The sequence below is a fragment of the Thalassophryne amazonica genome, chromosome 9, assembly GCF_902500255.1.
Source record: "Thalassophryne amazonica chromosome 9, fThaAma1.1, whole genome shotgun sequence".
In the NCBI taxonomy this organism is placed as follows: Eukaryota; Metazoa; Chordata; class Actinopteri; order Batrachoidiformes; family Batrachoididae; genus Thalassophryne; species Thalassophryne amazonica.
Genome location: NC_047111.1, coordinates 87,135,217 through 87,162,418, shown reverse-complemented (window position 1 = coordinate 87,162,418; position 27,202 = coordinate 87,135,217). Strand labels below are relative to the sequence as shown.

At 42.6% G+C, this 27,202-nt stretch overlaps 1 protein-coding gene across 1 annotated transcript in view; it reads right to left on the bottom strand.

The window, feature by feature from the left end:
* gria3a (glutamate receptor, ionotropic, AMPA 3a) overlaps positions 1-27,202 on the bottom strand; it is a 367,539-nt gene that overhangs the window by 113,409 nt on the left and 226,928 nt on the right. The window contains exons 5-7 of the mRNA XM_034178685.1: positions 2,163-2,216; positions 1,726-1,887; positions 1,238-1,405 (exon numbers count right to left, since the gene is read on the bottom strand). Coding sequence (XP_034034576.1) covers positions 1,238-1,405; positions 1,726-1,887; positions 2,163-2,216 — 384 coding nt within the window. The remainder of the gene's footprint in view (positions 1-1,237; positions 1,406-1,725; positions 1,888-2,162; positions 2,217-27,202) is intronic.

Sequence of the window (27,202 nt, the reverse complement as noted above, 5' to 3'; positions counted from 1 at the left end):
AATAACTCATTGTGTTGACAAGCAAAAGTGCTCATTTGGTACTTATGGTTTAAGTATCATGTGCCTACCACACGTTGCTATTATGTTCATTTTATCAATTCAATTAATGTCATTTATATATTGCCAAATCACAACAAAGCTGTCTCAAGGGGCTTCATACAAGTAAGATCTAACCTTACCAATCCCTAGAGCAAGCACACAGGCGACAGTGGTAAGGAAAAACTTCCTCTGATGACTTGAGGAAGAAACCTCAAGCAGACCAGACTCAAAGGGGTGACCCACTGCTTGGGCCATGTTACCCAAACAATGGGGGATTTTCAAGTTGCGACAGAGCAGCGCCTACGTGCATGCGTAATGACATCACAACGCTGTCCAGTTAGGGAGACGCGGTTTCGTTCAATAACAAAAACTGTTAAGAACCTTTCTCGTGTGTGGTTGTTGTTGTGTGGAGGTAGGAATAGCCTTTTGAATGCTTGAATAATGATGTCAGCCGCACAAAGAAATCAAACAATAGTGAAAGAAAACATGTTCATTGCACCCAGAATGTTGGTATTTTGGTCACTGAAGTTTTCTAGCAACGAATGTAAAGCCCCGGTCACACGGCACTAACAAAGGACACCGAACCCAAAAAGAAACAAAAAAATCTGAACTTAAGTTGACTTTCGGAGACATCGTTTAACTGGCATCCAGCTTCGATCAGTCAGCCGCTCCATGAGGCATCATAACAACGGATCATTCAACCACACCGTGAGGCGTCATAACAACGGATCTGCAAAATTTACTGTGTACTATCTTAATTTAGGTGCAGATGCTTCAGTGTGTGCAATTTGAATACCATATCTTGATTCCTGTATATTTGTATTGTCAATTGTGTCAGTACCATGGCCCAAGCACAGGGTCACCCTTTTGAGTATGGTCTGCTTGAGGTTTCGTCCTCAAATCATCAGATGGAGTTTTTCCTTACCACTGTCACCTGTGTGCTTGCTCTTGGGGTTGGTAAGGTTAGACCCTACTTGTGTGAAGCACCTTGAGGCAACTTTGTTGTGATTTAAATGAAATAAACTGAATTGAATTGAAAATAAATTCAAATGGATTTTCCCTCTCCTCGCCCCCAATATATAATGTTGGATAGATAAATAAACAGCCAAATAGGTGCTGTTGGATACGATAACACGGCAGTGGTTGAGGGGTAAAATCTAGATCAGTTTGCACAGACACTGAAGGCTCTCGATCCTACCATTTTGAGGGCTCTCTCTATGTCGATGCCTTGGCTCCAGGGCACAGCCGGGTTGGCCAGACAGTCACCCGCACTGCCCCTCCGAGACACGTCCACTCGCTGACGCCGGAGGTATCGGAAGGCCTCAGCAATCACAAGGATGGCATCGTGAGTCAGAGCTGACGTGTACTGACACAAAAAGCCACACGAAAACCCAATCACAGATCTGGTGAATCCTTGTTCATTGTCGTTACAGCAAACTGATTATGTTGACACTTTGCACACACAAGGAACGAAAACTAGACACAAAATCAAAAGCTTTGAATGATTGACATAAAGCGTGAGATTCTATCAGTGTGAAAGCAAATGACAAGTTAATTAAGCGTAATTTCTGAAAAGATTCAAACTGACATGTTTGGAATTTATGGAAGACAAGGGGAGGGGTAAAAAGGATCTTTGAAGATGGGAATCAAATGAAATTGCAGCAGTTGCCGTAGCACCACACTGACCTTCAATGGAGCATTTCTGGCTTCTGGAAATTCTCTTTCATCCAGGCGCTCCCAGCGCTGCAGGAACTGCTGGGCGATGGGGCTGTCTGGGCTGATGATCTGGAAACCCGTGATGTTGGCTCCACCAGAAAAGACTCTGTCCAGGCTCATGTTAGAAAAACCCTGAGAAAAAAAGTACACCAACAGAGGATGAGATCATTAATCAAAAGGAAAAGAAAAAAAAAACAGCTTTAAAAATCCGATTCATCTATCATGAGCTGTTAAATGTTTCATATGCTGCTCCTGTTCTATTTCAGTCAATTACACTGGACCATAAGTCCTTCATAACTTCACATTTAAGTGGACAAAATAGAAAATGCAGTTGCATATCTTGGCGGTGAATTGCGTCACTGTTTAACTGTGTTGTTGTTGGATGCTTTGACGTGGTGCGCTCTCACCAGGTTGGCGAGGATGTAGTGGTATCCTCTGCTGTTTTTTCCTGAGGTCACCACCTACATGAAGTGGGGAGGACACGCAGTGAGTCAGGCACAGCAAAGAACAACATTTAAGAGTCGAGCTGCAGAAAAAAACAAGACAAACCAAAGGTTATCGACTTTGTAACATAGATTAGCCGCTATGCAGAAAGAGAAGGAGGAGCATGTTAGCATATTTGTACAGTACATTTGTGTGTGTGCCAGTATAAGACAAAGAGAAGAAAGAGAGGGGGAGTGAGGAGAGAAGCTGTGATGAAAGAGCTTGTTTCTTTCCATTAGCTTCAATGTGTATAAGAAGGTCAAGGCTTTGGAAAACCGCCCTCTCACTGTGTAGCTGCAAGTGTCATCTCAGTCGCATACTCGTCTTAATTAAACACCCCATAATGACAACATGAAAAAGTTAAAAAAAATTTTTTTTTGCAAATTTAATACAAATAATAAAAAAAAAGAAATCATATGTACATAAGTACCCACAGCCGTTGCTCAATACTTTTTTGATGCAACTTTGTTAGAGATTACAGCTTCAAGCTTGGTGCACCTGTCTTTGATCAGTTTTGTCCATTCCTCTTTGCAATATGTCTCAAGCTTTATCAGGTTGGATGGGGAGCATCGGTCCACAGCCATTTTCAGATCTCAAGGACATTCACAGAGTTGCCCTGAAGCCACTCCTTTGATATCTTGGCTGTGTATTTAGGGTCACTGTACTGTTGAAAGATGAACCGTCACCCCAGTCTGAGGTCAAGAGCGCTCTGGAGCAGGTTTTCATCCAGGATGTCTCTGTATATTCCTGCATTCATCTTTTCCTCAATCCTGACTAGTCTCCCAGTTCCTGCTGTTGAAAAACATCCCCACAGTATGATGCTGCTGTTGGATTTATGTATATATGGATATGTTAGTTATCACACATTCTTTTATTATACATTCTTTTATTCTATATTCCTTTATTATACATTCTTTTATTAATACTTTAGTAATAGAAACAAACTCATTGTATCTGTTAGAAGTCTGTTGCTGACTTCTTGATGACCTCTTGATAAAGTATGTTACAAATGAATGATTACATGAGTTGTTTTTATCCTTGCAGTTAGAGAGAAAGGAACTTAAGTGATGTCGCAAAGCGAGGTCAGAAGAGTTGATGTCCAAAACAACTTATCAAACCATTAAAGATATAATAACATATGAAATAAATAATAAGGAATGAAAATGTTTGTATATGATCATATGAATTGCTTTTGTGCAAAAGAGAGTTGTAATGGAAAGATTGAATATGATTCCAAAAGAAAGTATGCTGTATTGCAAATTGTGTTACAAGCTGTGTTGCCAAATGATGTTTCTACTGCACGCATGTGGTTTCAACCACAGGAAAGAACAAAAGGTTAACCGACATGTGCTGACTGAAGATAACACCTGAAGAACGGAGCCCAGGAGAGAAGTCCTGACCGCACCTTCCCCAAACCAGTAGCCTGAGGTCGCAGAAACCAGAAGTCGCAAATCTTGCTCAACTGTAGTTGCAAGACCCGTTTATGATTGCTCAACTGCTTATGCTACGTATGCTGACAACCGCACCTGTATGACGTCCTAATAAAAAGAGCGAGAGTGCAGCCAGAGTTTAGTGCAGTTTGGAGATTGTTAGATGAGTTTGTCTCTGTGCTGCACTCCTCGCGAGCATTTACAATTAAATTCTACTCTCTGACTCTTATTTGACTGTTGTGTCTTTCTCTTTTACAGCTTTATGATGTTTAGGTGGTTTTAAACCTAACATTACTTTGGTCCTTCGAGCCGGATGTCAACATACCTGAAGGGTTCCAGCGGACGAGACTGACACCAGCAAAATCCTTGGCCAAGGTACTGAGACCCTTTGACGGGACTGGCTCGGTCCGCCGGCTGGGATCCGGAAGGTTGAAGACTAATCCGTGAGGGGAAACAGCGGTTGAGTGAGTAGAATTTTAATTGAAAAACTATAAGTGTGTGTGGTGACAGGTAGTCACATAAACGGACAGGACAGTGAATAGTGACAGGAAGTCATGTTAAAACCCTGAGAATTCTAGACAATGTCAGGTAATGTTAAGCGCAGTTAAACCCCGTAAGGATGAACAGAATCCTCTAGTATCGAACTAGTTAAACTCTGTATTAGGAGGCACGGGCTCCTCTGGCGTCTAAATTAATACCGGTGAAAAAGTGTGACAGTGTAATAAAGGTGACTGAATGAGAGTGAGGGGTCATAAGATCCTCCTCTATATAAAATTACGGGAAAGTAAACAGCGACCACTGGTCAGAGGCAGAGGCAAGGATTTCCCGCTTACTTCGGGGAGGAGAAAGGGAACTCACTGACTGGTGGAAAATTAAATTCGCTGTCCCGTAAGAAGCACATAACCAGTGTTTAGAACACTGTAGGTGTTGAAACCCCACTGGTCTAAATTTTATCTTTATAAAAAAAAAACAAAAAACATAAAATAACGTAAAAATGGGGAAGTCAAACAGTAAGACACAAAGGCAGGATCCACGGGACCGTCTAAGTAACAAAGATTGGAAATTTATGGAACAAAAAGATCCTACACATGTCTCATATTTAGACACATGGATTACAAAACATGGATTCGACGGCCAAATAAACAGACCATCATTGTCAAAATTAAGAGAATCTATTAAAAAGAAAAACAAAAATGATGAGTGGAAAATGATGAAGGAGGGATGGAACAAAATTATTGCATGGGAGGAAGCTGCAGATCAAAGACGAGAAGGCGAGAGGAAGAGTAGGGAGAAAAATACAGGGAAAACACCTGCTGTTTTCCTGGCTGACCTGACCGATGATCCAAACGAGGACCTCTATTATCAAAGAGGATACCCGGATCGTGGTCAACGAGGCCGAGGGAATTTCAAGGGAAGATTTCAGGAAGGACGCCGACACGTAGAACAGAGAGGTGGACCTCCACGTTGGAGTCAAAATAGCGACAGATTCAATGACAGGGGAGATCAGAAGAGACAGGACTTCCCACCACCAACAGGGCCACGACAGTGTTGGATCTGTAATGAGGAAGGACACATCTCTCGGGACTGTCCTCGCAGAGGACAAGACACACATCAGAGTAAATGACTAACCGACCAATCACCAAAATTAAGTCCAGACATGCCTGTTGATCTTGATCTGCAGGAACTAATGTCAGTTGAAAGTGTTCGACCAGAAATAACGCTTTTGGTGAATGGACACTCTGTGTCCTTCTTGTGCGATTCAGGTGCCTGTAAGACAACCTGTAATGTGAAGATTCCTGGTGTCCATCGCGGAAGCGAAATATATTGGGTTCGATCAGCAAATGGGAAAATTACACCAGTCCCACTGTCTGACCCAATATGGCTGCGGGACCCTGAGGGACAGTCATGTTACATGCCTATTTTACTGATGCCTGAATGTCCAGTTAATCTGTTAGGCAGAGATGGACTTTGTCAACTGAGACTAGTACTGGTGCCTCAGGGGAATAATATGATTGTGAAGCGAAAAAATGATTTACAACCTACAGATCTTCATGTCCTGACCACTGATACAACTGATAAGTTTTATTACACATTGGACATTCCAAATGTTGAACCACAAAACTTTGCTTCTTTACTCCTAAATTGGGGAAGAGACACCCTAACACAGGTCCAGGACGAAATGTCAGCAGAACAACTCCACATAACTATGTGGTACAAAAATACGCCAGGTCCCGACTTGCAATATGAAACCACCTTACGCACTCTTCCTACTCCACGACCGTTGGTGACCTATATCTACAGTGATGGGATCTCCAACGCGGCGTGCGGAGTGGAACAGTTATCGGACACTGTGATGCATTTGTACAAACAAAGCGGGCCACCACACGTTTCCCTGTTCAAAGATTCTGTTGTCCCTTGGCATTGCTTATCAGCACGAGTGGACATGGGACAAAAAACCACCGATTGGGTGAGGAAAACTAGGGATATTTGGGAAAGCCCTCAGACAGGGTTGACTAGGACTCAAATTTATCTTCCAATCGACACTCCTGTTGGAGTTCATCTTGATGACAGCTCTGATGCATGAAATTTTGTACTAACTCAAGAAGAGCAGTCACTCCTTACTGAAGTACCGCCACATTTGTGGTCTTCAGGGCCAACTGATGTTGGACTAGTCAAGAGAGCACTACCTGTAGTTATCAGGCCAAAGATTGAATACAGACCTTGTATCAGACAATATCCATTAAAACCCGATGCATTGGACGGCATCAAACCCGTCATAGCAGATCTTATTCAAGCAAAGGTCATTGTGGAGTGTCCTGACTCACCATGCAACACTCCAATTTTTCCAGTGAAAAAGGCAGCTCCTTCCACTGGTTGGAGAATGGTCCAGGACTTACAGGCTGTTAATAATGCTGTAGTCCAGAGGGCACCTTGTGTACCTGACCCACATACATTGCTGAATTCTCTTTGACCTGATAATACGTTCTTCACGGTTGTGGACATCAGCAATGCCTTTTTCTCCATTCCTGTAGACAAGGATAGTCAGTTCTGGTTTGCTTTCACCTTTGCGGGAAAGCGATACACGTTTACTCGCCTACCGCAGGGCTATTGTGAAAGTCCCACAATTTATTCACAAGTAATGTCTGCCAGCATGGCATCCTTTGTTCCACCAGGAAACAGTCAAATTCTCCTGTATGTTGATGATATTTTGCTGGTCTCACCCGATAAAACAACATGTATAGAAGACACTCTTGCTCTATTATTCCACCTGGCGAAAGAAGGTCACAAAGTCAGTAAGAATAAATTGCAGTTGTGGAAAAATGAAGTAAAATATTTGGGTCACAATTTGAGTTGTGAAGGACGAACAATCGTAGCAGACAGGAAAACAGCCATTCTACAGGCCCCCAAACCACTGACTAAACGACAAGTGATGTCCTTTTTGGGCCTGACAAACTATTGCAGAAGTTGGGTGCCTGACTATGCACAAATTGTGCACCCTTTAAACAGATTAATGTACACTGAAGACATTTCCATGAACACAACAGTTAAATGGACCTCTGAAGCAGAAGACGCATTTTTAAAAATAAAACAAGCATTAACCTCTGCAGCTGCTTTGGCACTTCCAAATTATAACAAAACTTTTGTACAAATGATTGACTGTAAGGGCCACTTTATGACTTCCGTACTCACACAGCAACATGGAACCAGACTCCGCCCAGTTGCATACTACTCTGCCAAATTGGATAGTGTGGCTTGCGCCCTCCCCCATTGTGTACGTGCTGTTGTGGCAGCATCAATGGCTGTGGAATGCAGTGCTGGCGTAGTCCTCTTCCACCCACTAATCCTCAAAGTGCCACACGCAGTGTCGGCATTGCTGCTACAAACCAACATGACCTTTTTATCACCGGCACGCCATCTGTCTTGCATGGCCACGCTGCTGTCCCAACCGCATGTCACAATCGAACGATGCACCACACTGAATCCTGCAACTTTGATTCCACTTCCTGATGATGGGGAACCACATGACTGTCTAGATTCGACTCAGACTGTAGCAAAATCCAGACCGGACTTACGATGTAGTTTTCGTGGATGGATCTTCTAGGAAGAATGATATGGGCATAACTTTGACAGGTTATGCTGTAGTCACAAATACTCGCGTTCTGCGAGCCGAGCGCCTGCCACCGCATTTCTCGGCTCAGGCTGCAGAGCTAATTGCTCTCTCACATGCCTGCACTTTATATAAAGACAAACCAGTCACTGTTTACACTGACAGTCAATATGCATTTGCGTCCGTTCATGTATTTGCTCAACATTGGAAAAACAGGGGGATGGTGACCTCCACTGGTAAACCTGTCACACATGGAGAACAACTAAACCGCCTCCTGGCTGCTGTTCAGTTACCCTCCAAAAGTGCAATATGCAAATGTGCAGCTCACACAGGGAAATCTGACTCTGTATCTCAAGGAAATCATTATGCAGATATTTCTGCAAAGGCTGCTGCAGCAGGAGAGCTTAGTGTACTCCATGTTGACCCAGTACAGGACGTCACACTTCCTGTTGACAAAAACAGTTTATCTTCTCAAGTTCTCTCTGATATGCAACATCAGAGTTCAGATGTAGAAAAGGACTTATGGACTAAACGTGGAGCTACTATCCGTGATGGCATTTATTGCTGTCCATTGGGGAAACCCATTTTACCTAAAAATTTGTATAGATGGGCTGCCATATTGAGCCATGGAATTTCTCATGTCTCAACTGGGGGGATGATGAGCCAGATTAATGCCATCTATACAACCTTTGGATTTAACACGTACTCTAAAACTTTTTGCAGAGCGTGTCTCACGTGTGCCAAACACAACTCCCAAGGCAATTTGAGACCTAAAAGAGGAAAATTTCTCACTCCACAATATCCTTTTCAGGTTATACATATGGACTACATTCAACTAAGTAAAAGTGAGGGCAAAGAATATTGTTTAGTAATTGTGGATGCTTTTTCCAAATGGGTAGAACTTTTTCCAACCAAACGACCTGATGCATTGACTGTAGCCAAATCGTTATGCAAAAACATCATACCCCGCTATGGCATACCTGAACGAATCTATAGTGACAATGGCGCTCATTTTGTGAATGAAGTTATTAAAAACATAGGAACTATGTTTTGCATTGAACTAAAAAACCACTGTGCGTACCACCCTCAGAGCGCAGGATTAGTAGAAAGAACAAATGGAACAGTAAAAAACCGACTCAAAAAGACAATGGAAGAAACAGGGAGACCATGGACTCAGTGTCTTGAACTAGTACAGCTGTACATGAACATCACTAGTACTATAGGATTGACACCATTTGAGACCCTTTTTGGAAGACCATTTAAATTGCCTCACTTTAAAAGTCCCTGGGACATAGAAGATGAACCCAACCTAGCAGATTATATGAGAAAAATGCTCGAGAAACAGAAAACACCCACTGACGAAGAAACCCCCATCTCTCCACAGGACGACCTGTTGGTGAAACCGGGTGACTGGGTTCTAATCAGGAGCATCAAGAGGAAATATTGGCATTCACCTAAGTGGGAAGGACCATATCAGGTCCTGTTGACAACCCCAACAGCCCTTAAAATAGCAGAGAGAGGAACTTGGGTACACCTCACACATGTTAAAAGGGTCATCTGGGCAAACCCGGTAATCAAGTAAGGGAAGTGAAGCAAAGTCTGGTAATAGTGTGGGATTCTGGTGTTAAGATCCAGGGTTGACACGAAAGCCAGTGAAGCTTTTACTGCCACTGACCTGAACTTAGACTGACACCGACTTTGACAAGATGGCCTTACCTAAACTGATGTGTATCACAGGAAGTATACAGGTGGTACTCCTGTTACTTATCTATTGGGGATGGTACTCATGGTTTTCACAACGTTACTCGTGTAAAAAAATACCCCTGGGGGGGAAATTGGCTGAAACTTGGACGATTGACACTGTAAATAGAACTGAACAGGTGATCCATGAGTATGATCCTACGGTTAACAATTATGATTATGACCCTGCAATTGACGATTATAATCACAACAGAGTGAGATGCTCTTTTTGTATTGGAGGATGTACTGGGACTGCTGGGGCCAGACAGTTCACTAATCCTTGCTCCCCGACTACAACTGATACAGCCATTACCAGAGACCTTTATGTCTGTTACAATGCCACTCAGTTTGTTTCAAAAATTGTTATACCTTTTTCAATCATACGGGTGGGAGGACAGGCCACTCCAGAAATGAGTTCCGGCACTCACTGAAAATGGCATGAATGGTATCTCTCCAGTGTTGATTGGGACCAAGATTGGGGAACAGTTTTTACGTATACTGGTAGTGACTGGACACCATATCCTACCACCCAGCATGCCAAAGAGTGGAAGCGTAGACTAACTCTGACTCGACATGATAACCATCTCCTGCTGTCGTTCAATACTACCGATCAGCCGCTTCTAGAAAAACCTCCCAGAATACACTCATATACAGAAGCATCTTGTTATCATTTAACATTATTTGTGTACAGGCCCGGTGTTTACACTGACCCACATACTGACTTCTCAATTTGTACTAACATAACAAAATGAACTGACTCTTCTCCGACGACACCCACAGCGGTAGGACTGTCACTGGGTCCACAGACGTCTGTGACAAAAATTCAGATCATAAATGGGAAAATTGAAACAGATGATTGGTTTTTGGTGACCACAGGAATTAGTGGACAAAGAAACAATTGGTTGCTTATGGCAGAGCAGGCAGCAAAACCTGCCAAAAAAGACTGTGTAGTGTGCTTAGGGCCTCGTCCAATACTGCGTGTAGTACCAGCCCCTTTGACCTCCGATTGTTTGCTTGAAATTATGGTGAACACGTTCATTCCTTTGAATCACAGGTGCATAAGTTGGGATACCATCTATCCTGTGGCCAACATGGCCAAGAATAAACCCCTGTTCTCTGAAGATGTGGCAGAGGGAAACTTTACCTGTGTTAAGCTTCCAGGTACTGGTCAAAAGTTAGGGGGACTAAATGAGACCGTGTGGTGTAGCCACACTCTCACACCACCAAGCCCTTTTAAACCCATTGCTAGAAGCGATGTGTGGTGGTGGTGTGGAGATAATAGGATTTTCGATAGATTACCAAACGATGCCTCGGGTCACTGTACTCTAGTATCATTCCTTTTGCCTGTACAAGTGTTGCCCATGACTGTTGAAGAACTAACTTTAAATGCCAAAGCAGTCGTCCCTGAACATTGGACCCGCACTAAGCGAAACGCATGGAAGACTGCTGGAGATCCAACTTACATTGACGCTATAGGGGTCCCTAGAGGGGTTCCAGATGAGTATAAATTAGCTGATCAGATCGCAGCTGGTTTTGAATCCTCTATTTGTTGGTGGTGTACTGTTAACAAAAATGTAGATAGGATCAATTACATCCATTACAACGTTCAAAGATTAAGCAATTGGACTGAGGAAGGATTCCGAGCAGTGCGCTCCCAACTAGCCGCCACATCCTTGATGGCATTCCAGAACCGTATAGCCCTTGACATGCTGTTGGCTGAAAAGGGTGGGGTTTGCGCCATGTTTGGAGAACAGTGTTGCACGTTCATTCCAAACAATACAGCGGCTAATGGCAGCCTGACCCTGGCTATCGAGGGTCTGCGCACCCTGAATCATAAAATGAAGGAGCACAGCGGAGTTAACACTGCATTTTGGGACTCGTGGTTGGATATGTTTGGGAGATATCGCACGTTAGTCTCATCTGCACTCATCTCTATTGCTGTCTTTGCTGCTATTTTGACCTTGTGTGGATGTTGTTGTATACCCTGTCTACGATCTCTAATCACTAGAATGATCACCACTGCTATCTCACCAGCAGGAAAAGACAATGCTCAGATGTACCCCCTCTTAGGAGACAACCCTGACACAGATGATAAAGAAGGCTGCTGTCATGATGACTTTGATGACAGCGTGCACTTGCCCGACCTGTTCCCAGACCCAGGTGACTACGGTGAACCTGATGACGACGATGACCTCCAAGCCTCCTAAGTGTAAATGCATCCTTACCACTGTTGGATAATCCCGCAACTGAAAATCTGAAAAGAAGTGGTTGTTAGAATAAATTTTGTTCATGGGTGAATGTTTTATACCGTAAGAATGCATGATAAACAGGGGGGAAATGTTGGATTTATGTATATATGGATATGTTAGTTATCACACATTCTTTTATTATACATTCTTTTATTCTATATTCCTTTATTATACATTCTTTTATTAATACTTTAGTAATAGAAACAAACTCATTGTATCTGTTAGAAGTCTGTTGCTGACTTCTTGATGACCTCTTGATAAAGTATGTTACAAATGAATGATTACATGAGTTGTTTTTATCCTTGCAGTTAGAGAGAAAGAGGAACTTAAGTGATGTCACAAAGCGAGGTCAGAAGAGTTGATGTCCAAAACAACTTATCAAACCATTAAAGATATAATAACATATGAAATAAATAATAAGGAATGAAAATGTTTGTATATGATCATATGAATTGCTTTTGTGCAAAAGAGAGTTGTAATGGAAAGATTGAATATGATTCCAAAAGAAAGTATGCTGTATTGCAAATTGTGTTACAAGCTGTGTTGCCAAATGATGTTTCTACTGCACACATGTGGTTTCAACCACAGGAAAGAACAAAAGGTTAACCGACATGTGCTGACTGAAGATAACACCTGAAGAACGGAGCCCAGGAGAGAAGTCCTGACCGCACCTTCCCCAAACCAGTAGCCTGAGGTCGCAGAAACTAGAAGTCGCAAATCTTGCTCAACTGTAGTTGCAAGACCCGTTTATGATTGCTCAACTGCTTATGCCACGTATGCTGACAACCGCACCTGTATGACGTCCTAATAAAAAGAGCGAGAGTGCAGCCAGAGTTTAGTGCAGTTTGGAGATTGTTAGATGAGTTTGTCTCTGTGCTGCACTCCTCGCGAGCATTTACAATTAAATTCTACTCTCTGACTCTTATTTGACTGTTGTGTCTTTCTCTTTTACAGCTTTATGATGTTTAGGTGGTTTTAAACCTAACAGCTGCCACCAACATGCTTCACTCTAGGGATGGTGCCTGGTTTCCTCCAAACATGACGCCTGGCATTCACACCAAAATGTTCAATCTTTGTCTCATCAGAGAATTTTGTTTCTGATGGTCTGAGAGTCCTTCAGGTGCCTTTTGGCAAACTCCAGGTGGGCTGCCATGTGCCTTTTACTAAGGAGTGGCTTCTGTCTGGCCACTCTACCATACAGGCCTGATTGGTGGATTACTGTAGAGATGGTTGTCCTTCTGGAAGGTTCTCCTTTCTCCACAGAGGAATGCTGGAGCTCTGATAGAGTGACCATCAGGTTCTTGATCACCTCCCTGACTATGGTCCTTCTCCTCCAATCGCTCAGTTTAGACTGGCAGCCAGCTCTAGGAAGAGTTCTGGTGATTCAAACTGCTTCCATTTATGGATGATGGAGGCCACAGTGCTCATTGTGACCTTCAAAGCAGCAGAAATGTTTCTGTACCCCTCGCCAGATTTGCACCTAGAGGCAATCCTGCCTCAGATTTCTATAGATAATTCCTTTGGCTTCATGCTTGGTTTGTGCTCTGACATGCACTATCAACTGTGGGACCTTATATGTAGACAGGTGTGTGTCTTTCCAAATCCTGTCCAATTAACTGAATATACTCCAGGTGGACTCCAGTTAAGCTGTAGAAACATCTCAAGGATGATCAGTGGAAACAAGGTGCACCTGAGCTCAATGAGAAAGACTGTGAATACTTATGTACATGTGGTGACTTAGTTTTTTATTTTTAATAAATTAGCAAAAATCTAAAAAAACAAAAAAACTTTTTCCCCACATTGTCATTATGGGGTATTGTGTGTAGAATTTTGAGGGAGAAAATGAATTTCATTTGTTATAGAATAAGGCCTCGGTCCCACCGAGTGAAGAAGGAGCCACGCACCCTGTTTTTTTTGTTTCGTGAGCTATCGTGGCATTATAGTGGCTCAGAGTGGCTCTTAGAGGCATTATCTTCAGTTAACGAGGCTCCTCTCTGAGCTTGGCGCTAATTTCAAGATGTTCAAAATTTAGCAACAACAGCGTGGTGCAGTTTGTGTTTGAGTTACTGCGACGGCTTAGAGGCATTTGCGTGGTGCTTACGAGTCTGCAAAAAGTCCATTATCCGTGCGCCTGGCACCTTCGCAGGACCTGAGAGGCTATTTTTGGAGCAGCTCCTCCTCTTGCGCACACAATTGCACCTGCTCTGTGCGCTGGACTCTATATATTTTGTAGTGGATTAATCATTTTCTGCCAAACCTTGGATGGTGAAAACACTTCTAATCACTTCTGGCATCACAGAGGACTGTTTCATCTGGACGCTTTTTTTTCCTCTCTTTGCTGCTCCATGTGGGATGTATTTTAAGCAGCTTAAGGTAATTATTTTTAATGTTTTTTGTAGCTTGATAAAACAGTTACTTGCTATAAAAGTATGTCTGTATGTTGATGTCTGTTGTATGTAAAAGTATGTTGATTTAATATTTTGTTAATGGATCACTGTTGTGTGCGCGCTGAGGCAGGACCAAATATTTTTGGAGCGGGTCTCCTCTTTGCGCACCAAATTCCACCTGCTCTGTGCGCTGGACTCTATATAAAATAATTATTTTGTAGCGGATTAATCATTTTCTGTCAAACCTTGGATGGCGAAAATACCTGTAATCACTTCTGGAATTAATGTATCACATGAGCTCCGCTGTGTGTGCCCACTGACGCACTGAGGCAGTAGTGACTCCTCATCACGCTTCAAACGAGCATTTAGGCAGAACGCCAGCTCACAAAAGAGTGATATTTCAGTCAATATTGGACGAACACAAAGTTAAAATTTGGGTGACTGCGTGAAAGTGGATGTGTGTTTAAAGCCATGGAAGATAATAACTCCAGTGGAGTAGCTAAGAGCAGGAGCTGTGCGGCAACACAGGTGGAGAGCGCGCAAAAGAGCGATTTTGAAGACATAACACAAAGTTAAAAGCTGTATCATGGTGACTTGTAAGCTGCGGAAGAAATAAAGAAATATATATATTGAAAATGATCCACAGGTGTATATAATAAAACGGCCACCTCATTCTATATGCAGAACAGCACCGCACGCAAAAGAGCGCTTTTGCAGAAATAAACAGACGAACACAAAGTCAAAAGTGGAATCACGTTGTAAAAATGATTGTGCTTAAAGCCAGTGAAAAAATAAAGCCAGCAAGCCACGGATGGAACGGAAGCCAGAAAGAGCAGAGAGGTGGCTGTCCATGAAAGGACAACAGCAGCGCGCGTGCAAAAGAGCGCTTTTGCAGAAATAAACGGACAAACATAAAGTTTTGTGTGTTTAAAGCCGCAAAAAAAAAAAAAAAAAAAAAGCCAGAGAGCCGCAGAACCAGCGAGGAGCACAGAGGCGGCTCTCCAGGAATCCGTGGTTCGGGTCTAGCTGGTCTGGTGCATTACAGGTGGACTGCAGCCTGGTGCACAGCGCACAACTGCGGAACTGTGATGGAGTGTCTATTTTTGGACTGCGTTAAAAATAAAGAAGGGACATCTTTAAATGCTGCTGTGAATCTGTGAATTGAAAACCCACACTTTGAAGGGACCAGGTGTGGGAGGGCTGGAGGTTTGGACCAAACTCATGCCTAAACGTGCGCCAACATGGCGTTATCATGGCGCTATCATGGCACTACGTGGCTTAGTGTGGCTGATGCGAGCCATTCAAGGCTGTAATGACAGGTAGGTCGTGGCTCACTAGAGGCTGCTATGCGGCACATGCGGGGTACAGAGAGGCACATAGTGGCACCTTCATAGTGGATACGTGTTAAGATGAAAACTTGGGTCATTCTTCAAATAATCACCCCACACCCATGCGTGGCTCCTTCTTCAGCCTTCATTATTCGGTGGGACCGAGGCTTAAGACTGTAACATAAAGTGTGGAAAAAGTGAAGCGCTGTGAATACTTTCTGGATGCACCGTTTCTCCAGCACAGAGACAGGTTTCAGAAAGATACTGTGGGGGTGGATGCTTGTTTTCTTCCCCTTGTCCTTTCACTTTCTACACTCCCCCACAGCTATGATAAGTAAACTCAGGCACTGAAATGATCTAAATATCAAATATCCATGGTGATGTGATCTCATACTGCAGACATTAAGGACCAAAATGCGACCGACTGGTTATTTTTGCAGGGTAAAGTGTCATCATGGCTCCACAGCTAACCTCAGATTTGTTTTAAATGGGTCATATTATCTGCTGTTAAAGCCAAATAATGTACATATATTATCAATCAATCAATCAATCAATCAATCAATTTTATTTATATAGCACCAACTCACAACAAACAGTTGCCCCAAGGCGCTTTATATTGTAAGGCAAGGCCATACAATAATTACGGAAAAACCCCAACGGTCAAAACAACCCCCTGTGAGCAAGCACTTGGCGACAGTGGGAAGGAAAAACTCCATTTTAACAGGAAGAAACCTCCAGCAGAACCAGGCTCAGGGAGGGGCAGTCTTCTGCTGGGACTGGTTGGGGCTGAGGGAGAGAACCAGGAAAAAGACATGCTGTGGAGGGGAGCAGAGATCAATCACTAATGATTAAATGCAGAGTGGTGCATACAGAGCAAAAAGAGAAAGAAAAACTCAGTGCATCATGGGAACCCCCCAGCAGTCTAAGTCTATAGCAGCATAACTAAGGGATGGTTCAGGGTCACCTGATCCAGCCCTAACTATAAGCTTTAGCAAAAAGGAAAGTTTTAAGCCTAATCTTAAAAGTAGAGAGGGTGTCTGTCTCCCTGATCTGAATTGGGAGCTGGTTCCACAGGAGAGGAGCCTGAAAGCTGAAGGCTCTGCCTCCCATTCTACTCTTACAAACCCTAGGAACTACAAGTAAGCCTGCAGTCTGAGAGCGAAGCGCTCTATTGGGGTGATATGGTACTATGGGGTCCCTAAGAGAAGATGGGACCTGATTATTCAAAACCTTATAAGTAAGAAGAAGAATTTTAAATTCTATTCTAGAATTAACAGGAAGCCAATGAAGAGAGGCCAATATGGGTGAGATATGCTCTCTCCTTCTAGTCCCCGTTAGTACTCTAGCTGCAGCATTTTGAATTAACTGAAGGCTTTTCAGGGAACTTTTAGGACAACCTGATAATAATGGATTACAATAGTCCAGCCTAGAGGAAATAAATGCATGAATTAGTTCACTCAGAGACAAGACCTTTCCAATTTTAGAGATATTGCGTAAATGCAAAAAAGCAGTCCTACATATTTGTTTAATATGCGCTTTGAATGACATATCCTGATCAAAAATGACTCCAAGATTTCTCACAGTATTACTAGAGGTCAGGGTAATGCCATCCAGAGTAAGGATCTGGTTAGACACCATGTTTCTAAGATTTGTGGGGCCAAGTACAATAACTTCAGTTTATCTGAGTTTAAAAGCAGGAAATTAGAGGTCATCCATGTCTTTATGTCTGTAAGACAATCCTGCAGTTTAGCTAATTGGTGTGTGTCCTCTGGCTTCATGGATAGATAAAGCTGGGTATCATCTGCGTAACAATGAAAATTTAAGCAATGCCGTCTAATAATACTGCCTAAGGGAAGCATGTATAAAGTGAATAAAATTGGTCCTAGCACAGAACCTTGTGGAACTCCATAATTAACCTTAGTCTGTGAAGAAGATTCCCCATTTACATGAACAAATTGTAATCTATTAGATAAATATGATTCAAACCACCGCAGCGCAGTGCCTTTAATACCTATGGCATGCTCTAATCTCTGTAATAAAATTTTATGGTCAACAGTATCAAAAGCAGCACTGAGGTCTAACAGAACAAGCACAGAGATGAGTCCACTGTCTGAGGCCATAAGAAGATCATTTGTAACCTTCACTAATGCTGTTTCTGTACTATGATGAATTCTAAAACCTGACTGAAACTCTTCAAATAGACCATTCCTCTGCAGATGATCAGTTAGCTGTTTTACAACTACCCTTTCAAGAATTTTTGAGAGAAAAGGAAGGTTGGAGATTGGCCTATAATTAGCTAAGATAGCTGGGTCAAGTGATGGCTTTTTAAGTAATGGTTTAATTACTGCCACCTTAAAAGCCTGTGGTACATAGCCAACTAATAAAGATAGATTGATCATATTTAAGATCGAAGCATTAAATAATGGTAGGGCTTCCTTGAGCAGCCTGGTAGGAATGGGGTCTAATAGACATGTTGATGGTTTGGATGAAGTAACTAATGAAAATAACTCAGACAGAACAATCGGAGAGAAAGAGTCTAACCAAATACCGGCATCACTGAAAGCAGCCAAAGATAACGATACGTCTTTGGGATGGTTATGAGTAATTTTTTCTCTAATAGTTAAAATTTTATTAGCAAAGAAAGTCATGAAGTCATTACTAGTTAAAGTTAAAGGAATACTCGGCTCAATAGAGCTCTGACTCTTTGTCAGCTTGGCTACAGTGCTGAAAAGAAACCTGGGGTTGTTCTTATTTTCTTCAATTAGTGATGAGTAGTAAGATGTCCTAGCTTTACGGAGGTTTTTTTTATAGAGCAACAGACTATTTTTCCAGGCTAAGTGAAGATCTTCTAAATTAGTGAGACGCTATTTCTTCTCCAACTTACAGGTTATCTGCTTTAAGCTGCGAGTTTGTGAGTTATACCACGGAGTCAGGCACTTCTGATTTAAAGCTCTCTTTTTCAGAGGAGCTACAGCATCCAAAGTTGTCTTCAATGAGGATGTAAAACTACTGACGAGATACTCTATCTCACTTACAGAGTTTAGGTAGCTACTCTGCACTGTGTTGGTATATGGCATTAGAGAACATAAAGAAGGAATCATATCCTTAAACCTAGTTACAGCGCTTTCTGAAAGACTTCTAGTGTAATGAAACTTATTCCCCACTGCTGGGTAGTCCATCAGAGTAAATGTAAATGTTATTAAGAAATGATCAGACAGAAGGGAGTTTTCAGGGAATACTGTTAAGTCTTCAATTTCCATACCATAAGTCAGAACAAGATCTAAGATATGATTAAAGTGGTGGGTGGACTCATTTACATTTTGAGCAAAGCCAATTGAGTCTAATAATAGATTAAATGCAGTGTTGAGGCTGTCATTCTCAGCATCTGTGTGGATGTTAAAATCGCCCACTATAATTATCTTATCTGAGCTAAGCACTAAGTCAGACAAAAGCTCTGAAAATTCACAGAGAAACTCACAGTAACGACCAGGTGGACAATAGATAATAACAAATAAAACTGGTTTTTGGGACTTCCAATTTGGATGGACAAGACTAAGAGTCAAGCTTTCAAATTAATTAAAGCTCTGTCTGGGTTTTTGATTAATTAATAAGCTGGAATGGAAGATTGCTGCTAATCCTCCGCCTCGGCCCGTGCTACGAGCATTCTGGCAGTTAGTGTGACTCGGGGTTGTTGACTCATTTAAACTAACATATTCATCCTGCTGTAACCAAGTTTCTGTAAGGCAGAATAAATCAATTATGTTGATCAATTATTATATCATTTACTAACAGGGACTTAGAAGAGAGAGACCTAATGTTTAATAGACCACATTTAACTGTTTTAGTCTGTGGTGCAGTTGAAGGTGCTATATTATTTTTTCTTTTTGAATTTTTATGCTTAAATAGATTTTTGCTGGTTATTGGTGGTCTGGGAGCAGGGGTGGTGGCCAAGTGGTTAATGCGCTTGGTTTCAGTTCAGAAGGCTCCGGGTTCAAATCCCACCCCTGCCACATTTCTCCATGTAATGTGGAGTTGCGTCAGGAAGGGCATCCGGCGTAAAACCTGTGCCAATTCAACATGCAGATCCAACTTGGATTTGCTGTGGCGACCCCGAGTGAAAACAAGGGAGCAGCCGAAGGGACTTACTATTGGTGGTCTGGGAGCAGGCACCATCTCTACGGGGATGGGGTAATGAGGGGATGGCAGGGGGAGAGAAGCTGCAGAGAGGTGTGTAAGACTACAACTCTGCTTCCTGGTCCCAACCCTGGATAGTCACGGTTTGGAGGATTTAAGAAAATTGGCCAGATTTCTAGAAATGAGAGCTGCTCCATCCAAAGTGGGATGGATGCCGTCTCTCCTAACAAGACCAGGTTTTCCCCAGAAGCTTTGCCAATTATCTATGAAGCCCACCTCATTTTTTGGACACCACTCAGACAGCCAGCAATTCAAGGAGAACATGCGGCTAAACATGTCACTCCCGGTCCGATTGGGGCGGGGCCCAGAGAAAACTACAGAGTCCGACATTGTTTTTGCAAAGTTACACACCGATTCAATGTTAATTTTAGTGACCTCCGATTGGCGTAACCGGGTGTCATTACTGCCGACGTGAATTACAATCTTACCAAATTTACGCTTAGCCTTAGCCAGCAGTTTCAAATTTCCTTCAATGTCGCCTGCTCTGGCCCCCGGAAGACAACTGACTATGGTTGCTGGTGTCGCTAACTTCACATTTCTCAAAACAGAGTCACCAATAACCAGAGTTTGATCCTCGGCGGGTGTGTCGTCGAGTGGGGAAAAACGGTTAGAAATGTGAACGGTTGGCGGTGTACACGGGGCTTCTGTTTAGAACTACGCTTCCTCCTCACAGTCACCCAGTCGGCCTGCTTTCCCGGCTGCTCGGGATCTGCCAGAGGGAAACTAACGGCGGCTAAGCTACCTTGGTCCGCACCGACTACAGGGGCCTGCCTAATTTTCCACGGTGCGGAGCCGAGTCTCCAATTCGCCCAGCCTGGCCTCCAAAGCTACGAATAACCTACACTTATTACAAGTACCATTACTGCTAAAGGAGGCCGAGGAATAACTAAACATTTCACACTCATCAGTTTTATCCAATTTTAGACCTGTGTCTCATCTGCCATTTCTATCTAAGGTTTTTAGAAAAGGTTGTCTTTTTACAGTTACAATCATTTTTAGAAGACAATCTCATCCTTGAAAAATTCCAGTCTGGGTTTAGATCACGACACAGCACTGAGTCAGCACTTTTAAAAGTTCATAATGATATTACTCTGTCGGTGGATGCAGGGAATCCTGCTGTGCTGGTTCTGTTGGACCTCACAGCAGCCTTTGATACTGTGGATCACACAGTACTTGTTTCCCGGTTGGAACATTTTATTGGCATTCATGGTACTGCACTTAAGTGGTTTAGATCATATTTGGCTGAAAGGAGCTTTTCTGTCATGATTGGGGACCTTTCCTCATCAACTGCTCCTCTGTGCTGTGGAGTGCTGCAGGGATCTGTCCTTGGGCCGATTCTATTTTCTTTGTACATTCTGCCATTGGGGTCAGTTATAACCCAGCACAACCTGTCCTTTCATTGTTATGCAGATGATCTGCAAATCTATCTGCCTGTGAGGACAAATGGGAGTGATGCTTTGTCATCATTATTTAATTGTATTCGTGATGTAAAGCAGTGGCTGTCCCAAAACTTCCTTTACCTGAATGATGGTAAAACTGAGATCATGGTGTTTGAGCGCACTGGCATACCAAATGTGGTAACACCAAATTTTGGTGCTTTGGCTAACTATGTAAAACCAGCTGTCAAGAATTTGGGAGTGATATTTGACAGCTGTTTGAGGTTCGATCAACAGATAAATTCTGTTGTCAAAGCTAGTTTTTTCCAACTTCGCCTTTTGGCTAAAATAAAGCACTTTCTCAGTAGATGTGATCTTGAGACGGCCATTCATGCTTTCATCAGCTCCACGTCAGCTCTCTTGCACGTCTCCAGTTGGTGCAGAATGCTGATGCTCGTCTTTTGACAAACACTTTTAGACGTGAGCATATTACGCCCATCCTGTACTCACTCCACTGGCTTCCAGTTCGTTTTAGAATTGATTTTAAACTTTTAATGTTTGTTTTTAAAGCTATTTACGGCCTTGCACCTCCCTACTTGTCTGAAATTTTAACTTTGCGCACCTACAGTAGGACATTAAGGGCGTCTGGCCAGCTTTACTTAGATGTTCCAAGGTCAAGATATAAACACTGGGGTGATCATGCTTTCGCGGTAGCTGGCCCCAGACTGTGGAATGAGCTACCTCTTGAGTTACGTACTATTCCTGACCTAGCACTTTTTAAATCTAAGTTAAAGACTTATTTATTTAAACTGGCTTTTAACACTTAGTGGGGAGGTGACATGTTCTGTTATTTTTATGTTCTTTATGTGTGGTTTTAAAATTTTATTTTATATGTGTTTTATTTTTGTAAATTTGTGTTTTTAATGTTAAGCACTTTGGACACCAGTCGGTGCTGTAAAGCGCTTTATAAATAAATGTTGATTGATTGATTTCACACCCAGAGCAGAAAAGTGCAGGAGAGACAGGAGAAGCCGCCATGCTAAACCGGCTAAGAGCTAGTAGCTGCGCTAAGCTAGCGGATTCTTAAAAACACACAAAGTGAATAATGTGTAAATAATTTAGAGGTGATTCAGCAGAGGGAGTGCTTTAGTTAAGGCACGTGAAGATTACACTGTGAAACAAATCGTTATCTAGGTCAGTGTTTCTCAACCGGGGTGCCGCGGCACCCTAGAGTGCCGTCATCGATCGTCAGGGGTGCCGTGGGCAATTATCAAATATCACCGTTATCGGGTGTATGTGCTGTAATAGTGTGGCAGATGTAATGCTCTTTTATTCCAGTAGATGGCAGCAAAGCGCTGTACTAGAGTATAATAGACATACTTGCGCACATAGCATTGTGCGTCTCCATGGTTACGGGTTGCTGACTACAGCATGAATCTCAGCTGCTCACGGAGCATGGCTCCTGTGGGGAAGGAGAAACCGCGTTGGCTGTGGAGGTGTGCGGGGAAGGCGGCCTCACCTCCGTTGATGTCACAGTGGTCAGACTTGGGCCTTCTCGCTCACAACTGGGTTCGCTGAAGGCAGCCTCTGCGCTCCGTGAATATTACAGTGGCAGATTATTGTGAATAAAAGTGTCAACACGTCTAAAAAAAAAAAACACTTGAGATTAGGGCTGTCACAATTATTACAATATTCGTCAATCGCAATTATTTTTCATATTCGCAATTATTTTTCATATTCGCGATTACCGTGAATTATTTATTTTATCCACAAAGCATAAAACGACTCAGAATCTGACGTCATTGTGCTGCAGCCTCCGTTTGGAGCTGTCGGTGTGTGTGTGTGTCTGTGTGCGTGTGCGCGCGCGGAGTCAACAGGCTGCAGACTGCGAGGGAGGGGGTGCGTGAGGGAGATTCCTGACTGCAGGCGCGACACATTACAGTCTGAGAACCATCAGTGCACAGCAAGCGCGGAGCAGAGAGAGGATTTTAACCCGAATAAACATGTTAACAAAACCAAAACATGAAGCTGCCTTTACTTCTCTCTGAACTTTCTCTAAAGGTGTGATTCTGCCGTTACCGTCCTGTTCACACCATGTGCGCGTCGTATGCTGAATTTATGAGATCATGAGATGAAATAAACGGTCAAATAGCTTTAAAAACATATTTAAAAAATGAGAATATATGAATGAACTGAGCCACAAAAAACAAAAACCCTGACATGGAGAAGCTGTGGTGATGTTCAGATGCACAGATCACAAAAAGCAGGTGAGAACTCTGAACTTTAACAGCTGTTATTTTCCAAAGGTATTTATTTGTTCAGTATGGGCTTAATGAAAGTTAATGAAGTGTTTAAGCACAAAACGTGACTGATGAGGAGAAACAATTTCAGAAATGCAACAGAAACAACCACAATTCAGAAAAAGTTGGGACTGTATGTAAAATGAAGATAAAAATAAAAATGTTGCACTATTCCCAGTTTCTCCACTCACAGAAGCCAAACGTTCTTCCAGAGTTGTGTAATTATACTACAATAGTAGAATATAAAGAAGGGAAAAAAGAAAAAAAAAAATAGAAAATATATTCGTCAATCGCAATTATGTGTCTGACAATTAATCATCTCCAGAAATTCCTAATCGTGACAGCCCTACTTGAGATCAGAATGCAAAATGCTTGACGATTTTTGAAATGCGGTGTTTTCTGTATCGATTTTCTATTGCGATAATTGGGTTTTGCGCAAAACCAGAGGTAATAGAATTATAATATTATTTTGATTGGTGGTGTGCCGCAGGATTTTGTAAATATAAAAAGGGTGCCACGGCACAAAAAAGGTTGAAAATCACTGATCTAGGTAACTAGATCAATCTAACTGCGCAGATTAAACAGCTAACACAGCAAAACACCGCTGTGCTCCGGAACAGGAAGTGATACAATACCGCAGTGAGAGCCAACCACCAGTAGAGGCAAGCAAGAGTGAGCTATTATGATCACTTATTGCATTCCCTGGAGGTTAGCATTACTTTACATTGACGCTGATAGCCTACAAAGGCTTGCCAAAGGCAGGCCGATAATGTCATTATCTGCTCACTACATTAGTATTCTCCCGGAACAGAATGTTTTGTTTTTGTTTGTTTTTTCAATGCCATGGTCTTATCGCAATTCACCGTTCAACAGCAGCACCCACCAGAACTCCTGTTTGACGGAACCAAAGTTCTCTTGATTTTTTTTTTCAGTAAAAACGCCCCTGAATTGCTAGTTAGCTTGCTAACATCTTGGCAAGATGTCTTTTAACTCATCTCAGAGGTATCATCTGGTTACAAAAACAGGGTTTTTAGATTTAAAAGTGTTTATTTCTCACTAACTTTTACAAAATACAAGACAAAACAGATTTATATTGAAATACAGCTGTCTGGGAGCATATTTCACCATCTAGGACTATTTTTTGAGGAACAACTAATGTACATCAGGCCGCCGCCACACTGCCTTCACTCGGACTGGCAGTCCATTGCTGTAAAACGCTCACTCTGATTAAATACAAAAGGTAGCTGGTAGTTATAGTGGATATGGTTTGTATGTGCTTGTGGGTTGTAAGTGATAATGAGTTTCTTCTTCTTTCGACTGCTCCCGTTAGGGATCATGGTTGCCACAGCAATCGTTTCCCTCTTCTCCTCCTGCCTTGTGGCTCCATCCTCAGCATCCTTCTCCCTATATACCCCGGGTCTCTCCTCTGTACATGTCCAAACCATCTCAATGTCGCCTCTCTGACTTTGTCTCCAAACATCCCACCTGAGCTCTCCCTCTGATATGTTCATTTCTAATCCTGTCCATTCTCGTCACTCCCAAAGAGAATCTCAATGTCTTCAGCTCTGCCGCCTGTCTTTTTGTTAGTGGCACCGTCTCTAAGCTGTACAACATAGCTGGTCTCGCTACTGTCTTGTAGACTTTCCCCTTCACTCTTGCTGCTATTCTTCAGTCACAGATCACTCCTGCCATCTTTCTCCACCCACTCCACACTGCTTGCAGTCTCTTCTTCACCTCTCTACCACACTCTCCATTATTTTGGACAGATAAGCCTGTTTTTAAACTAATCTTCTTTCACCACCTCTACTCCTTGTAACTGTGCTATTCCACTGGGCTCTCTCTCATTCACACACATGTACTCAGTCTTGCTTCAACTGACTTTCATTCCCCTTCTCTCCAGGCTAGACTCAACTTGCTCTCTACAGATCACAATGTCATCTGCAAACATCATAGTCCATTGAGACTCCTGTCAGATATCATCTGACAACCTGTCCATCACCATTGCAAACAATAAAGGACTCAGAGCTGATCCTTGGTGTAAGCCCACCTCCACTTTGAATGAGTCTGTCATTCCTACTGCACATCTCACCACTGTCACACTATTCTTGTACGTGTTCTACACTACCCTCATATACTTCTCTGCCACTCTTGACTTCCTCATACAGTACCACAACTCTTCTCTTGGCACCATGTCATAAGCTTTCTCTAAATTCACAAACACACAAAGTAACTCCTGCTGGCCTTCTCTATACTTCTTCAACAGTATTCTCAGAGCAAACATCGCATCTGTAGTGCTCTTTCTCTGCATGAAACCATATTGCTGCTTACAGCTTTCACCTGTTTTCTAAGCCTAGCTTCAACTACTCTTTCTCATAACTTCATGCTGTGGCTGTTCAACTTTATGCCTCTGTAGTTACTGCAGCTCTGCACATCACCCTTGTTCTTAAAAATAGGAACCAGCATACTTCACTCCTCAGTCATCCTCTCACTTTCCGAGATTTTATTAAACAATCTGGTTAGAAACTCCATTGCCATCTCTCCTAGACATTTCCATGCCTCCACTGGAATGGCATCTGGACCAACTGGGCTTTTCACTCTTCATCTTCTTCAAAGCTGTCCTTACATCTTCCTTACAAATCTCTTATACAACCCCAATTCCAATGAAGTTGGGACATTGTGTGAAATGTAAATAAAAACAGAATACAATGATTTGCAAATCCTCTTCAACCTATATTCAACTGAATACACCACAAAGACAAGATATTTAATGTTCAAACTGATAGACTTTTTGTTTTTGTGCAAATATTTGCTCATTTTGAAATGGATGCCTGCAACACATTTAAAAAAGCTGGGGCAGGGGCAACAAAAGACTGGGAAAGTTGATGAATGTTCAAAGAACACCTGTCTGGAACATTCCACAGGTGAACGTTTAACTGGAAACAGGTGAGTATGACTGAATATGAATTCAACCAAGGACACGTGGCAAACATCTCACAGAATAGTACAGAAGATTGAATCTTCGACTGGACTGGGTTGCTTGACGTGAGGACGTTTCGCTTCAGATGACAGAAGCTTCCTCAGCTAAAATTCTTGCTCTGGTAGTCTGACTTCTGTCTTGACTCTTCTAGAGAAGAATAAACCAGAAGCCAACAAAACCTGCTATAGGCTAGTGACTAAACAATAGCTCTAATTAGCACCTATTGTGCTCTAGTTAGCACTCTCCTAATGATGGGATGGAAGCCTCCCCTGATGGCTCCCTTGACGACTCTCCTGATGACGTGAATGACTCATTACCATGAACAAAAGACTGAAACTGCTTTGACCTGAGTACCCCATTGTAAACAGGGGACAAGCGTGTCTGAGACCCGCCCCCCGGTTAAGGCTGGGTTTCAACTGTTTTACAAAGAATGCTTCCTTGACACCTCTCTCAAACCATTTCTTCTCTCTGGCTAAGATTTTAACTTCCTTGTCTTCAAACGTGTAGTTAGTGTCTTTCAGGTGGAGATGAATTGCAGACTGAGGTCCACTGGCGACCTCTCTGCGGTGCTGGTATAGCCTCTTGTATAAAGGTTGCTTAGTCTCACCTATGTAGTGTTCATTACAGTTTTCCTGACATCTGATTATAATACACTACATTGTCGCGGCGGTGCCGCATGGCGCAAAGCAACGCCGTGATGAAGCCTCAAAGGACATGTTCTGGCATGTCCAGGCATATCCACAATTTCTCGGATAATCACTCGATGGTAAAACCACCAACAGCTGTCTGAATGCCATCTCAAAGCCGTCCTGTGAGGCCAAAACGGAGGTGGTTTTGTCTCGCTCCAGTAGCGAATCCATCATGACGCGCGAAGC